The sequence below is a fragment of the Pleurodeles waltl genome, chromosome 3_1 (assembly GCF_031143425.1).
Source record: "Pleurodeles waltl isolate 20211129_DDA chromosome 3_1, aPleWal1.hap1.20221129, whole genome shotgun sequence".
Classification (NCBI taxonomy): Eukaryota; Metazoa; Chordata; class Amphibia; order Caudata; family Salamandridae; genus Pleurodeles; species Pleurodeles waltl.
In genome coordinates, this window is record NC_090440.1 from 1,994,818,093 (window position 1) to 1,994,833,973 (window position 15,881).

Consider the following 15,881-nt stretch of genomic DNA (forward strand, 5'->3'; position numbering starts at 1 on the left):
GGAAAGAGCTATTCACACACTAGATGTTAAAAGGGCTCTCATGTATTATATTAATAGAACCAAACAGTTCAGGAAATCTAAACAACTTTTTGTAGCATTTTCAATACCTCATAAAGGCAACCCAATATCAAAAAATGGTATAGCCAGATGGGTAATCAAATGTATTCAGACTTGCTATGCTAAAGCCAAACACTGTTACCCCCAAGGCACACTCATCTAGAAACAAGCATTTGCAATGCAATGGGTCTCACGTTTACTCTAGTTAAAGCTATTAGATTTGTAAACTCATAACCGGACTTTTCTTGCCACATAAACTGAAAAGTAAAAAAGTTTCACATAAGCAAGCCAGTGTCTGCTATGAGCGCAAAGCAAACACACAAAACGAAACAGATGTTTGCCCGCATGAAACTTATCGGCAAAAGTGCAAATATCCATGTAACAACGTAGTCCAGAAACCATGCTGAAAACACGAAGCCTTGCATGTTTTCAGTAGTTGGCCGATACGCTCGAGGAGGGCTAAACACAGGAACAGGCATGTCGTATGCATGCCTTTCACTAATGAAATGAAGCGAATTGTAAAAGGCAAGCCCACGAACCAACCAAAGGGATGGGCCTAATATGGGAGTGGTTACAAGCCCGCAGAGAGATAACAACAGGGACAGAACGCTTTGTGCTCAACCCTAAAGAGGGTGCTTCTGCTACTTAGTCTACACCACATACATTTACTAAACATTATTGTGTAGCTGTATTAGCACACCAACAAGTCAATGTTGACCAGGCAGTGCTCAGAACACTTTTTCAGTCAACTCCAACTCCTACAGACTAGCCCCTGCTTATATGGAGGGTTTTCTTTATGGTCAATGCAAAGCATGTGTATCTACAGCCGCACATGCCATTGAACCAAAAATGTTACTTACCCAGTAGACATCTGTTTGTGGCATGTAGTGCTGTAGATTCACACATGCCTTTCCTCCTCTCCGGACGTCTGTAACCGTTGCAGTTACATTAACATAAATATTGTACATATGTAAATACATAGTATGACCATCTCTTTCTCCTTACTCTCCATACATTCCGTACCTCACCCGCCTGTGGGAAAACAATTTAATAAGGGACTCGATGCGTATGTGCACTATCACCGAGAGGAGGAGTCACCCGATCCGGTGACTCAAAAAGATTCTTCGAACAAAAAGAACTTGCAACACTCCGGATCCAACACTAGATGGCGGACTTATGCAAAGCATGTGAATCTACAGCAATACATGCCACAAAATAGATCTCTTTTGGGCAAGTAACATTTTCCTTATGTGATATTTGTTCATATGTAATAGTAGTGCTCTGTCTCCAACCAGGTGTTACCCCAAAATTCCCATAAGTAAAAGTTAGTTATTGCTTGTATTTGATAACAATGGGTTTACAAACTAGTGTGTGAGTGACCTAATTACTTTTAGACCACCTGGAAAAGCTATTTCAGTATCAATACATATCTAATTCTTCCAGCAAATTATTCTAAAATGTGCTTTTTTCCATCCAACAGTAGCTCTTATTCAGATAATACGGTCAGTGGCTATAACATATTTCAGTTAATTTCCGCAATATAATTTGTCAGACTCTGGTGTTCTTTTTCCATCTGTTATGGGAAGAGTTCATGAAACGTTTGAATGAAAACCTTCCTCTGGCCGGTTATTTTTAATTTGATGCTGCACTATTGCGTTGGCTCACATTCTGTGAATTTGAATCAAGGAGCAGGAGACCCCCATCACTAAAATAATTATTCAAATAAAATATTCTATGATTCCTGCAGATGCAGGTGTACATCTTTAAATTAAGTCACCCAGTCATCATGCCATTAATCAAAAGACGTTAAGTTTGTCTTTTGCTTAAGCATATCATCATATCGCCTCTAAAAAATATTGACTGCTGATCTGTTAGCCTCCTCTTAAGTGTCTTCCAGTCAGGCTTCTCCTTCGTCAGGTATACTTGTGAAATTAAGAGACGAGGTTTTCATGCTAAAGATTAGGGTGAGGACTTGTTGCCTTCCCTTTGACCTTCCTGCCTCTTTTGACACTGTAGGCAGTGTCAGCCTCCTTCATAGAGGTAACCCTCATAGTGGCAACAACCCTCAAACTGTTGAGGTATGCTTTTGCAAATCGCACACACCAGACTAAGTTGGCTTCTTTCTTTTCCCAGGGCTTTAACGATGTTGTGCCTCTAGGATTAGAACGTGTTCCTGTGGCCTTCGTGGCCTACAGAGCCTCCCTTGTGGCCATCCTTACAACTCACAATCTTGGATTGTGAGTATCAGTGTAGTTAACAAATAGTAATTGAGTGTCTCACCCACATCTGTTGATGGATGAATCTCAACTACCGCCACAAACGGATCCAAACTGGAGGTTGTGTTTAATGTTGAAAAGGACTGTAAAGTGCTTCTGTTCAGCTGGATATCTTTGCTGAGCATCACCCCAATGGTTAGTTCAGTGTGCAATTTTAGGGTGAGCTTTGACTCGGAGCTACAATTTGTCTTGCAAATGAACAACCTGTAAATGTGTTCTTTCTACTGTGCCCCGAGGATTGAAAGAGGGCTTCTATGTTAAATGATGACTTGCTATGCATCACACTCATCCTTAAATTTTCCCGATCTTGATTGGTTGTTGTAAGGGTGCGTAAGAGATCTGACAAAAACAGTGGAGAAGCCATAAAAGGTGCAAAACTATGCAGTTCACCTCATCTCAACCTTACAAAGGCACCAAACTATACTTTGTGTCACATCCATCTCTTAGAAACAATTGACCACATAATACTGGCATTTAAATCTGTCAACTGGCTTGCAGTCTAGGGTTGAGGTCAGCATGCTGTGTTTTGTACATAAAGCTTTACTCTGGCACATTCTAAACAACCTTTAGATTCTGATAAGCAAATTCCAACTTATCAGACATTCAGCATTGCCTCTCACAACTGTCTCTTGATCCTTATTCCAACTTAGTCTGGCTGGAGCTCCCTGCAAGTATAAGGAACTTTCCTTTGGAGTTTCTTCCTGCTGGCTCTGCAGATGGGGAGGGACCTTTACAAACATATTGATAACTTTTTCTTCAGACAGATTTTTTTCTAGGCATTGACTAGTACTGTTTGTTTGTCATCTTGCAGCACGAACGCCAGCTACTTACTAGCACACAGTAACATAAGTATGCATGCTTTAGGAAAAAAAGACCTAGGTAAAATAATGAAATTGTTAGTCTGGTGCCTTTTATTAAAATAAGTGGGCACATGATTAAATATAAAGATAATCTTTGGTAAGAAAGTTTTTTTCCAAAAGTTGATTCTACCAATTAGTGATAGTTTTAAGTGATAGTTGTGAATTGTGATCCAGAATGCTACTCTTACCATGTTGCCAAATAATTGTAATTTTATAATTTGTCCTTATTCTCTGGCATAGTTACAGACAATTTATTTTTGTATCGTTGATTTTATATCTAACATTACTTTTCCTGTTCTATTCAGCATAGATCCTCCAAATTAGCAGCTAATACCATCAGATAATCGACATATAATCTTATTCAAAACATCATAACTTCATTTGAAATGTTTTATTTGTACATAATGCGTTGCCAGGGTATCTGTTGAAAAAGCAAGGTTGTTGATGGTGAAGGATTCGCTGTAGTCTAAATTACAGGTTAATTGGGGTTAATTGGTAGTTGTGCACAAAGATGCTGAGTTACACTGCCTGGGTCAATGATGAGAAATGACATTGGGAGCCTTTTGGAATTCATATACCTTTACTTAGAATTAACCAATGTAACACTTATAGAACCAGTTAAAAAATGTTGAGTCTTCAACAGTAAATGCATGAGCTGCGCTACAGCTCGCCTGGACATGAGCTGTAATATACTTTTTGTGTGTAATAAATATGATTTAAAACATAATATCGCTCTGAACTTTATTTACATATTGAATTTCCATTGAGTTTTTGGATTTGCTCTCGAAATAGCCGATATTCTGCGTGGCATAATTCATGTTCCACTAACGACTCTATGAGGGTTTCCTGATATCTGTTCCAAAGTATGTGCTAAGTAGTGCCTTTCGTATTTCAATATTGAAGCATTGGATCTATACAGCGCACATGTTATTGCCCTCGAATCAGCAAGCAGAGTCAGAGTCCTTTGATATTGCATGTTGCACATATTCATCTGATTTGAGAAGTAACATTTTTTTTTTAGATCAACAGAAAGAAATCTTTCATCCACCACCTGCTGGAGTTAGGAAGTGTGTTCTGTCTACAAATATTGCTGCTACGTCTTTAACAATTCCTGGCATCAGGTACACTTAGCTTAAAGGACAAGAATTCTATCATGGCTGAAATGTTAAGTTCTTTCATTTCATAAAGTGCTTAATATTTGAAATAAGGCTGTTTGTTAGTTTGGTCATGTGGAAGCAGAATAAACACTCCAGCCTCCTGGTTTAGCAGTTGACACCTTAGGCACTGGACCACATCTCTAACGTGTTTGTCTTATGTTAACACCTATTGGTGGTACATTTTTGTCTCTAAAGGTTTAGCATCAATTTGTACTTCTCGATCACCAGGTCACAACTAACCACTCTGTGAGAGTTTGGGAGTCATTGCCTTGTGGCAGATTTCAGTTAAATATATTTGGTGTTTTCAGTCTAGATTTATGTTAGCAGGTGACCATCACTTTGCCAAACATCGATCATCACAATTACTCTCTGTTTGTCACAATGTGTGGTCCATGAATTAATGATATATAACTTCCTTTATGGCAGGAGCATTCACTGCTACTCCTTTCACTGTCAGTGGTCTGTGAATTTGCACGTATGCATGTATTGGTAAAGAATGGTCATGCTGGTTTGAAACTGCAAACCTACGTTGTGATCAGTACTTTCACTATAACATTTTCAGACACTGAATCTCATAAATCAATTTGCTTAATTACCTTATCTGGACCACAGGGTTTCCTGCTTCCACCTACATCCATGTTTGTATGGATATTTATATTGCACATACCTAACTGTGAAGTTTGACTATTCCTTTCGTGCCTCCGGTCGCCATCTTTGCTCCTACCCTGAGCTAGTCCGGTTACTACTGCAACTACAAAAAAACTTCAAAAATAAAATAGTATAACATCCATAATGAATGATAAGGGGTATTGGGGGTGACTGAAAAATGGTGAGGTGTGAAGAAAAAAAGACACATGGTTAGGAAAATTAGAAAATGACTTTATTCTTTAGGTGCTGCTCATATTACATGGTGCTCAAAAGTACCTGTATGCCTAATTTATTTTGTTTGCTTGCAAACTTTTTGTAAGATCTGAAGGTTTCACAAGTTTGAAATATGGCAAGGCAAACTCAGCCTTCCTTCCTTCCAAGGAAAGTACATTAAGTCTATTAAATGTGTATTCGTAATATTTGTTATTAACACCACTTGTAAGGTTAGAAGTGCAGTATAAGGCACTTTATGAAAACAATTTATTAATATTAACTTAATGAAAACTATGAATGTGATTTTACTCAGAACTGACATTTCTATGCAAACTTGTGTTGCTGATTTTCTGAGAGGAATTGCCATCGGATAACACATGTTGCACACTTCAGTTACTACAAATCTTACAGTGACTTTAAAGAAAAACGTTTATCCAAACGTATCATAGAGCGTGGCATGCACTCTTCTGACTGCAGTACTTCCTCTTACTGTCTTCCTTTGCATCTTGTTATTGATATGGAGAGTAGTAGCTAGCATCAAAGGCTACAGCTTCTTTTGTCTGCAGCACTGCACCTCCCCTTTGCAGTGCATCATCAGTTGCCTTGGGTATTACATGTTTGTTCCATGTGTGGCTGTGTTACACATGCACTGCAGACTCAAGCTATTTTCTAGTGTTGGGCTCGGACATTGAAAGTTTTTTTTTTTCAAAGTCTTTTCACGTTATGAGGTAATGTGTGACTCCTCCATTACATAGCAATGTGCATGGCCACCGACTCCATTGTTATTTTTGTTTCTTGCCATTGGGCTCAGACGCAGTCTGACAAGACTCCTGGACTCGCCGCGTTCTGTGTTTGCTGTTTCAGACTCTCAATAAGACTTCGATTCCCAACATCAAGAGAAACACTTAATTGGTGTCACAATTCATTTTCCTCATTTTTCGTCAATGCCGTAGAGTCAATAGGCAAAGACTGGGTCCCCAATAATCTGGATGCCCATGTCATTTTCGAAAGCCGCTTCCCCTCTTTCCATTGACTCTAGAGAATGAGCGGCAGAATGCTCTATGCAGTTCCATCTCAGCCATAAAGGAATACAGAACACTGCCACAGACACCTTCAGAGAGGCTGCCAGGACCCCGGTAGTTAGTCCAAGAGTGGAGGAAAAGTTCCATCCTTCTCCCTATGACCCTACCTATATCAAAGGCCACATCACTCGAGACTCTTTGGTGGTGCACACTTGGTCACGCCCAATTCTTCCCCCACTCGTACTGAGGTTTTTTGACTAAAGGTGCACTGGGTTCCTTCCCATCAGGTCCTGAGTGCCACTGCTTTTTCCCTAAAACAAGGTGAAAGGTCTAATTGTGTACAGTTGGCACACATTCTAGTACCTTGGGTACTAGAGAGGGTCCCTAAGGGCTGCAGCATGTATTGTGCCACCTAAGGCCCTCCTCTCTCCCCAAAACAATTGCACACAGCCTCCCATTGCAGACTGCGTATCATGTTGCAAACCATGAGTGAAGACACAAGATGGTACGCTCATTGTGTGCCATGCCCAAGTCACTGCATCTAATATATGCATGTCAGCTCTTCATCAGGCCTTAGAGTCCTAAGGCAGGGTGCATTATATTTGATGTAACATATTGTCATGAGCAGATATGCCTCTGTGATGTCTAGATCAATTACTAGATATTGCAAGTGAACAGGTAACCCACCCTAAGGTATGTACTAGGCACTGGTCAATACGAGTTACCCAATTACATAATGACTACACTGAAACCTATGGTGTTTGGCATCAAACACCTTATCTTAAGAAATCCATACTGATGCCACTATTGGATTTATTATGACATGCACCCAGAGGGCACCTTTGAGGTGCCCTCTCAAAACATACTAGCCCTCTAGTGTGCTGACTGACTGATATCGACCACGATGCCACCACAGATATGTTTCTGACACTTCGGAGGTGAGAGCCCACACTCTTAGAGGCCAGAAACAATGCCGGCTTCGGAGGAAGGTGTCATCAGCTCCTCCAGCATGATGGCTAGTGAATTTGAATACCAAGGCCAAGCACTTCAAAGTCCCTGCCGCCTTTGAAATGCGACCCTGGCTTCCCTCAGACCTGGGAGATGCCACCCCCTGCGCTGAAGCCTATTTGGCACCAGGACAAGTGGGAAATTAATTATGTAGTAGGCGTGTTGCAGAACCAGGCTAGCCACACCACTAAGGTGCGCTGCCTGATGTGCTCCAAAAAGTTAGGGTTCCGTCATCTTGTTTTTAGTGGAATTAGGACTTCTGGGACAGGGTTATGCCCTCTCCCCACTCCTCAAGGAAGTGTTCATATAGGGAATGTAGTCACCCCAGGGGTAGGTAGCCCACATTGGCTACTACCCTATACCACCCTAAACACTCTGAAATCTAGTATTTAGGTGGCCCCCTGACACCAGAAGAACAGATTAGTTTGAAAAAAGAATAAGACTGATCATGAAGAGCAGAAGAAGTGAAAATTGCGACTTTGGCACAAAACTCTGCCTGTTTACCTGCTCCTGGTCCGATAATCGCGACAGCCCGACTTGCATCCTCCAAAAGCATCCGAGGGCTTCCAGCATTTCACTTCAAACCCTCAACATCTCCCTTGAAGTGGAGGAGCCACTTCCCTGCAGGCTCCAACTGCAAAATCCATTTCACCATTCTGCTGACCACCGGGTCTACCAATGCAGCAGCTGCCCATGAGGAGGTCATCGTGCTCCAGAGGGACAGACCCGTCTCCCCACCAAGTGTAAAGACACTAGCATCTACCAGAGTCATCCTGCACCAATACCTGGGGTACCGGACCCCTTGCAGCAGACAACAGAGACCAGTCATTGAGAAATGTCAGCATCGCAGAGGCCAACACCGAGAATGGACCATCTGCCCTGTTTTGTCTCCTTCTTGCAGGTCCAACTGAGAACTGTGGGCACCTTGACGTAGGTGCACCTGACAAAAAACAGTTGCATCCAAGCTCCACGGGTCGGGTCCATGACAACCTAAGGTGTTCCCCTGCTCCCAGGACCCCCAATGACTGAGCTCCCCGCCCCTCTTTGGGAGCTCCTGGATTTTTTTCCCAAGTCCCCCTCTGCAGCCTGTTTCCGAGTTGCCTCCCTCTATCCCAGCCGTGCAGTGTACAAGGCACCTAACCCATGCAGCACCTTTGCACCTGGAAGATGGGCAGGTAAAACTGAACTGCTGGTGTTCCTGCTGGTGACTTTGGCTCCCTAGCAGCCTACGACCTAAAGGGGACCCCCGAGAATCGACGGCAGAGACCCCTTTGCAGTAAAAATAATTTACCCAAAGGAATTCCTTTACAGCTTAAAAGCATACTTGAGTGAACTTGTTACTTACTTGCAAAAATGTATACAGTGCATCACTACGTACCTTCTTTGAAATTTTTCTGTTGTTGAAACATTCTATAAAAATAACTATATTTTTCTGAACATTGGTCTCGAGTTTCTTCTTGAGTTTGTGTCACATTTATTGACTCTGTGCGATCAACAGAAATATAGCACTACCCTCTGGTAAGCCTAAACTGCTTGCCCACACTACCACAAAAGAGAGCACTTGGGATTATTACTTTAACCCCTGTAAACCAATGAGGGTTGCCTGGACTGTCTGTATGGACATTCCGTACCCTACATGGATAGCCAGCTTCCTACACACACTGCCTGTAAACTGGCCGCTGCACAGCCCACAGGGGATTCCTCCCCACATCAGATAAGGAAAGCAGGCGAATCAACGCTTCAGATAAAATAGTAGTGGTTGAAGTCACCAAGTGGTTGGAGTTGCTATTTTAGTGGTTCTCTTCTCACTGTATGACAGGGCACGGTGAGTAGAACCTACAGCACCTCCCAGAACAGTTTAGAAGGGGAGTGGAAGAAATTGTTGCCAAAGGCGAACATTTTTAGAATACCATCATTCATTGAGTATTTGATGCCATCCATATAGCAGCCAGAGAGGTTGACACCTCTGTAATCTTATGCAGGCCACATGGCTCCATATTTCTGGTTTTAAGCCAGAGGGGCAGCAACACCTAATTAACCTACCCTTTGATGTTGAGCACCTGTATAGCCCACAAGTGGTTCATATTTTAGATACAATTATGAAAAACACAAATAGGGCACTCTCCAAAAACTACCTAGCAAGGACACCTGTTGTGGCAGCTGTACAGGGGTGCACCGAAGGCTACTTCCCCAGAACAGCTATAGTCATAACAATGCCTGCTGCAGTCATACCATCAGCAAGGTGGTGGGAGCAACACAAAGAGAACATATTGAGGTAACAACAATAGGGGCAGAGGCACCGCCCATCAAATGAGTCTCTACCTCCATTGATTGATTTGCTATCTATCCCACCCGATTGCATATCACCTATCAGGGTGAGATTACAGGAGTTTCTCCGATGTTGGGACGAAATCACCTCAGACTGATGGGTTTTAAACATCATCCAGCAAGAGTAATGTTCAGAGCTTCTCTCAACCCCACCAAACGTTCCACCCCACACACACACCTTAAGCGCGGAACACCTCTATCTCCTCCAAGAACAGGATCATAGGCTCCTACTCAAAGGGGCCATAGAGCCAGTGTCCTTACAACACAGGGCAAAGGAGTTTACTCCTTATACTTTCTAATTTTCAGATCCCTCAACAAAAACATCCTTTTGAACATTTCCTGCTGCAGCATGATCACCGTAGATCTGAAGGATGTCTAATTGCTCATATCCATCCATCTTGCTCATCAGCACTACCTTTGCTTTATGGTAAGTGGACAACACTCCTCTTCAAGGTCATCACGTCCCCAGTGGTATTTACCAAATGCCTAGCAGTCAAAGAAGAGGGGCACACATGTTTTCCCATATCTAGATGATTGGCTGCTCAAGAGCACAAGCAGTCAGCAGTGTCTAACACACACTCAAACAGCCATCTTCTTGCTCCACAGTTTGGTATTCTCAATAAACTCCACTGAATCTCACCTTCAGCCCCTAAAAAATTCAACCCTGCCACGGCTTAATTCTCGTGCCCTCATTAGCAAGGCCTATCCCAATCGTCAGAGTGCTACCTTTCTGTCAACTTCTGCTTCTTTTTCAGCAAAATTGTACTCTTTCAGTCAGATCAGTAAATGCACTTACAAGAGATGGTGGCCTCCTGGATTGCCATAGTTCTCCATGCTAGATTACATGCGTGTCCATTGCATGACTGCCTCTCGACACAGTGGTCACAAGCAGAGGGTTATCTAAAGGATCTAGTTTTTGTAAGGGCCAGTTCTCATCGCTCTCATCAACTCTATTCCACAGGTGCCTATTACCATGGACGCACCTCTAGTTGGCTGGGGAGTGCATCTCCACTGTTTGACAGTTCAGGATCCTAGTCACCCCAACAGCAGTTCCGTATCAGCTACCTAGAACTTCTTGCTAGCTGCCTTACCCTAAAAGCTGCCTTCTAGAACCTTCAGGAGACCATAGTGCTGGTAATGAAGGACAGCATGACCACCATGTATTACCTGCAAAAACAGGATGGCATGCATGCACCACAGCTTTCTAAACGGCTGCAAAAGATTTGTCATTTGGGCAATTCACCACCGCTTTGGCCTCCATATGGACCAGCTGCAAGTGGTCAACTTTGCCGATCTTGCTCAGCAAGACGTATCAGCAAGTCCTCAAGTAGGAACACCACCCACAGTTGCTACCTCCCTCACTTCCAGCGTTGTAGGTTCCCTCAGACAGACCTATACACCATACCCAAACTTGCAGAATGCCAAAACTTCACCTCTAGGTTTCCACACCTACACATCATAACCAGTCATAGATATTTCCATGTTTTTTTCTCCTATTCATGATAGGAAGCTCCTGCAAATGTCTCTCACCCTCATCCTGGAGGCTTCCACATAGACCAGGCACCCTTAGTTCTCCACTCTCCTCAAGATAGATATCTGTTTCTTCTCACAAGAAGTTTGGGCCGGATCTTGTCAGGAACATGGCAAGATCAGACATGCCGACCCCAGTCAACTCAATCTAGCAATTTGGCACTTGAGGTCTTAAGAGTTAGACTCTCTGAAGCTCATACAGAAGTGCATAGACAAAAATCCTGCAGGCATACTCCTGGAAGTTGCTGTGCAGATAAGTGGAAATGGTTTGTCTAATACTGTAATTTTAAAAATGTGGACCCCTCAAGCTAGTGGTCCAAACCACTGCCTGTTATTTGCTTCACCTTTAGAAATCAGGGCTAGCTTATACCTCCATATATCTACATGTTGCATTATTGCCGCAAACCTGCATAACAGAGAACATTCTTCTCTTTTTAGAATCCCTGTTATTGAAGCCTTCATGGAAAACCTCAAAAGGGTTATAGCAACTAGAGTGCCACCTGCCCCTATCTGGAACCTCAGTGTTGTACTCACAAGACTATTATGGTCCTAATTCGAGCCACTGCTCCCTTTTCTGTGCACTCCCACTCCTGGAAAGTAGCTTTTCTTATAGCCATCACCTCACTAGGGTGTGATGCAGGCCTTCATTCTGCAGGAACCTTTTATTCAAGTCCATGTAGAAAGGGTTGTCCTTATAACTGACCCTAAATTCCTTCCTAGGATAGTGTCTTCTTTCAACTTTAACCAGACTAATGAGCTACCAGATTTCTTTCTGTACCCAGACTCTGTTGCGGAAATGGCCCTTCACATCTTAGGCAGTAAAGGAGCCCTAATATACTACATTTGTATAACCAAATCCTCTCGTAAAACTTAACAGCATTTGTTGCTTTTGCTAAACCTCGTAAAGGTCACTCAGTTACATAGCTAGATGGAGTATTAAATGTAGCCACACAAGCTATTTTAAAACTAAAAGGGTTCTTCTAACTACCCCCACCGGCCACGCTCTACTACTAGGAAAAAGGGTGCAACCATGGCTTTCCCACCCTTTCCCACAGCTGACATATGTAAGACAACTACATTGTCAACCCACCACACATTTACAAAGCATTACTCTGTGGATATTCTTGCCCATCAACAGACCAAGGGTGGTCTTACTGTAATATGAACTTTTTTTCAGACATTTGCATCATCCACTGACTAGCCACTACTTTGGGGTATACTGATTTATAGTCTATGTATGTGCATCTGCAGCCACACATGCTACAAGCCTACGCTGTAACCATGTGTTTGTAGTTTGTAGTGATATAGATTCACATGTGCCTACCCTCCTCCTTGGAGTCAATACCTTTTTGCCCATCTCTGTAATAGTAATATTTGTTTTTTTTAAACATTTATAATTGATTTTACAATTCATATTCTCAAAGCATGCCTTTTCAGTGCAATCAGTATTTGCAAAACTTTCAGCCAGTGTTACCAATATTAAGCTCATCATTGACTACAGTGTGACGTGCTTTCGTTATACATCATTCTCATGGTCAACATATTCTTGCTCATCACCACTCCATACTTACCCTCATCTACTCGGCGAATAACAATTTAGCAGTGGAGTCGCTGCTTATGTGTATTGCCAACTAAGGGAGGAGTCACTTACTGGATTGTGACCAGAAAGTCTTCTTTGAGCAAAAGCAACTTGCAATATCCGAGCCCAACACTAGATGGCAGAAGTTTGCTGAGTATGTCAATCTACAGTACTACACGCTACAAACAGATGCTTACAGTAGAGGCTGTAGGAAATACAAACTTTTGCGACTAACCTAGCTTTACTAGGCTTGAGGGAGGTGATTTCTTAATGTAACTAAAGCACTCTGTAGTAGCACACTGTTGTTTACCGACAGCAGGTTTTCTATTGAAATGTGCTCAGAAGTACAGTCTTACAGATAATACTATATTGCACATAAATGATAATTTGTGGAAATCGTGTTTCATTAAATATTTATCATTTGTGCACCACCAAGTGATGTCGACAGGAGTCCCACAGCATGGGGACAAAGGAGTTGCAAGTGGCGGTCATCGCAGCACTACACAAAGGGACCCCACGCCGCTGGAGAATAACTCAGGGACCTGAGCATCGCAGGATAGAGTACTGGGGACCTGGGCTAGGCTGTGCAAAAAGGAATTCTTGGAAAAGCACACAGAAGCCCTAGGAGCTGCAAAAAACGTGGTGCACAGGGGTACTGTGGCACGGGGAGGCAGGCTTTTACATCCACCAGATTTGGACAGCTGGACCTTTGGACAGTCAGGGTCATTTTAGTCCACCATTTGTGTTCCAGGATCCAAGCTCGTCGTCGGTAGAGGGGACCCAGACTACCGGTCGTCGCTGCAGAGAGGTGCCTGCTGAAGCAGGGAAGTGACTTAGTCACTCCACAGGAGATTCCTTTGGTTCTTCTGGTGCAGGATGAAGGCAGGCAGTCCCCGGAGCGTGCACAACCTGGAAACTGGCAGGTAGCTGAAGTTACAAAGTCGCAGAAGTCGTCTTTACAAAACTGCAACAAAGAAGCAGAGTTCCTGGAGTAGTCAGAAGTTGATCCGTCGGTAGAAGATGAAGTAAAGGATGCAGATGATTCCTGCTGGAGTCTTGAAATCCAAATCTGAAGAAACACCCAGAGGAGAGACCCTAAATAGCACTCAGAGGGGGATTGGTCACCTAGCCATATATGGACCTATCGGGGGGGTCTCTGACGTCACCTGCTGGCACTGGCCACTCATATGCTCCCAGAGTGCCCCACCACCGTGGAATCCAAGATTGCAAAACCCAGGGACACTGTGGAGGAGCTCTGGGCACCTCCCCTGGGGTGGTGATAGGGGATTGGACACTCCCCTTTCCTTTGTCCAGTTTCGTACCAGAGCAGGGACTGGGGGACCCCGAACAGGTGTAGACTGGATTATGCAAGGAAGGCACCATCTGTGCCCTTCAAAGCATTTCTAAAGGCCTTGGGAGGATACCCCTCCCATACCTGTAACACCTATTTCCAAATGGAGAGGGTGTAACACCCCTCTCCTAAAGGAAATGCATTGTTCTGCCTTCCTGGGATTGAGCTGCTCAAGCCACAGGAGGGCAGAAGCCTGTCTGTGAGATGGCAGCATCTGGGGCTGCAGTGAAAACCTCAGAAGGCTGGTATGGCAGTACTAATGGTCTTTGTGGAAGACCCCAGAGTGCATGGAATTGCCCCCCCAATACTAGAATCAGTATGGGGATACAATTCCCAGTTGCTAGACATCTCACCTGGCCATATTCGGAGTTACCACTGTGCAGCTATATATAGGTATTGACCTATATATAGGGCACACTTATAATGGTGTCCCCGCACTCTGAAAGTCCGTGAATATGGGCCTGGACGACATGGGAGCACCTCTGCTAGTGCAGGGGTGCCCTCACAAACAGGTCTTATTCACCTAGCCTTCAGGGTCTGAAGGTTAGACATATAGGTGACTTATAAGTGACCTGGTGCAGTGAAAATGACTGTGAAATAGTGCTTACACTATTTGACTCAGGCTGCAATGGCAGTCCTGAAGAAGTGTTTATATGAGCTCCTTATGGGTGGCAAAAGAAATGCTGCAGCCCATAAGGATCTCCTGGAACCCCAATGCCCTGGGTACCTAGGTACCATATACTAGGGACTTATAAGGGGGGTCCAGTATGCCAGTTTGGAGTGGAATACTGGGTTACCAGTATGTAAGTACACATTTGGAACCAGAGAGAGCATAAGCACTGGAGTTCTGATTAGCAGGACTCCAGTGACACAGTCAAGCATAGTGACAAACCAGTAAAACATACTGAGATGTAGGCCACAAACCATGAGCCCTGGGGTCCTGACTAGCAGGATCCCAGTGACACAGTTATAACAGAGTGACAAACAGGCAAAAAATGTGGTAACCATGCTAAAAAGAGGCTACTTTCTCACAAGCACAAAGGCAAGTTATAAATAATAAAAACAAAAAGAACAATTCTGACATGGTTAAAATGTCATTCAGAACCTTACACCCTAATGTCTACTTCTATGCGCTACATTAAGCAGCTTGGCAGGCAGAGTAACTTCCAGTCTAGAGTTTCTTAGGAAGAAGAGACTCACTACATAACTTGTTGACAGCAAACGCTGTTTTTATCAGCAGAGGTGTTAAGAGAGTGTGCCCTGTGAAGGGTTAACATACGCTGTGGTCCTAATCCAGAACTCGGCTTTATCGGCTTCGGGACTCAAGTGAGATATACTATCTGCGAAGTGCACTGACCAGAGGTGAAACCGCACTGGCAGAACCTCATACTATAATCTGGGGGAAGGACTTCTCCTGATCAGTGGTCAAGTGGCAGTCCTTATATACTAAATCTTATCAGTAATTGGAATTTCTAACATACGTTTAGGAATGGCTTACATACATTATGTGCATCAATGTGTGCAGCCCAGACGTTTCCTTATGAACATATAAGGTAAAAAGACTTCAGTTCAGAATACACTATGTCAGCTACATGTCTGTATTTGTTTGTTTTTACTCTTGACATGGTGTTACATCTATGTCATTATGTCACTAGTTGAATGTCTTGACGCTTTCACAGTTCTTAGAAAGATAAGGGGAGGCAACATCTGTGTCAAAAGGCAAACCCTTCTCACACAATTGTTTGTGAGAAGTCAGTGTTAGGTGATGACGTAGCTTGGTGCCATTGAAGTCAAGTGAGGGGAACCATTGCTGAGAATTTGATGCTGCAAGATGTGTGTTTTGTGTCTGTCT

At 43.3% G+C, this 15,881-nt stretch overlaps 1 protein-coding gene across 3 annotated transcripts in view; it reads left to right on the forward strand.

Moving 5' to 3' along the window:
• Positions 1–15,881, forward strand: part of DHX40 (DEAH-box helicase 40) — a 266,557-nt gene that overhangs the window by 90,925 nt on the left and 159,751 nt on the right. For all 3 annotated transcript variants that reach the window (XM_069226422.1, XM_069226423.1, XM_069226424.1), the window contains one exon: positions 4,215–4,314. In XM_069226422.1, the coding sequence (XP_069082523.1) occupies positions 4,215–4,314 (100 nt within the window). The remainder of the gene's footprint in view (positions 1–4,214; positions 4,315–15,881) is intronic.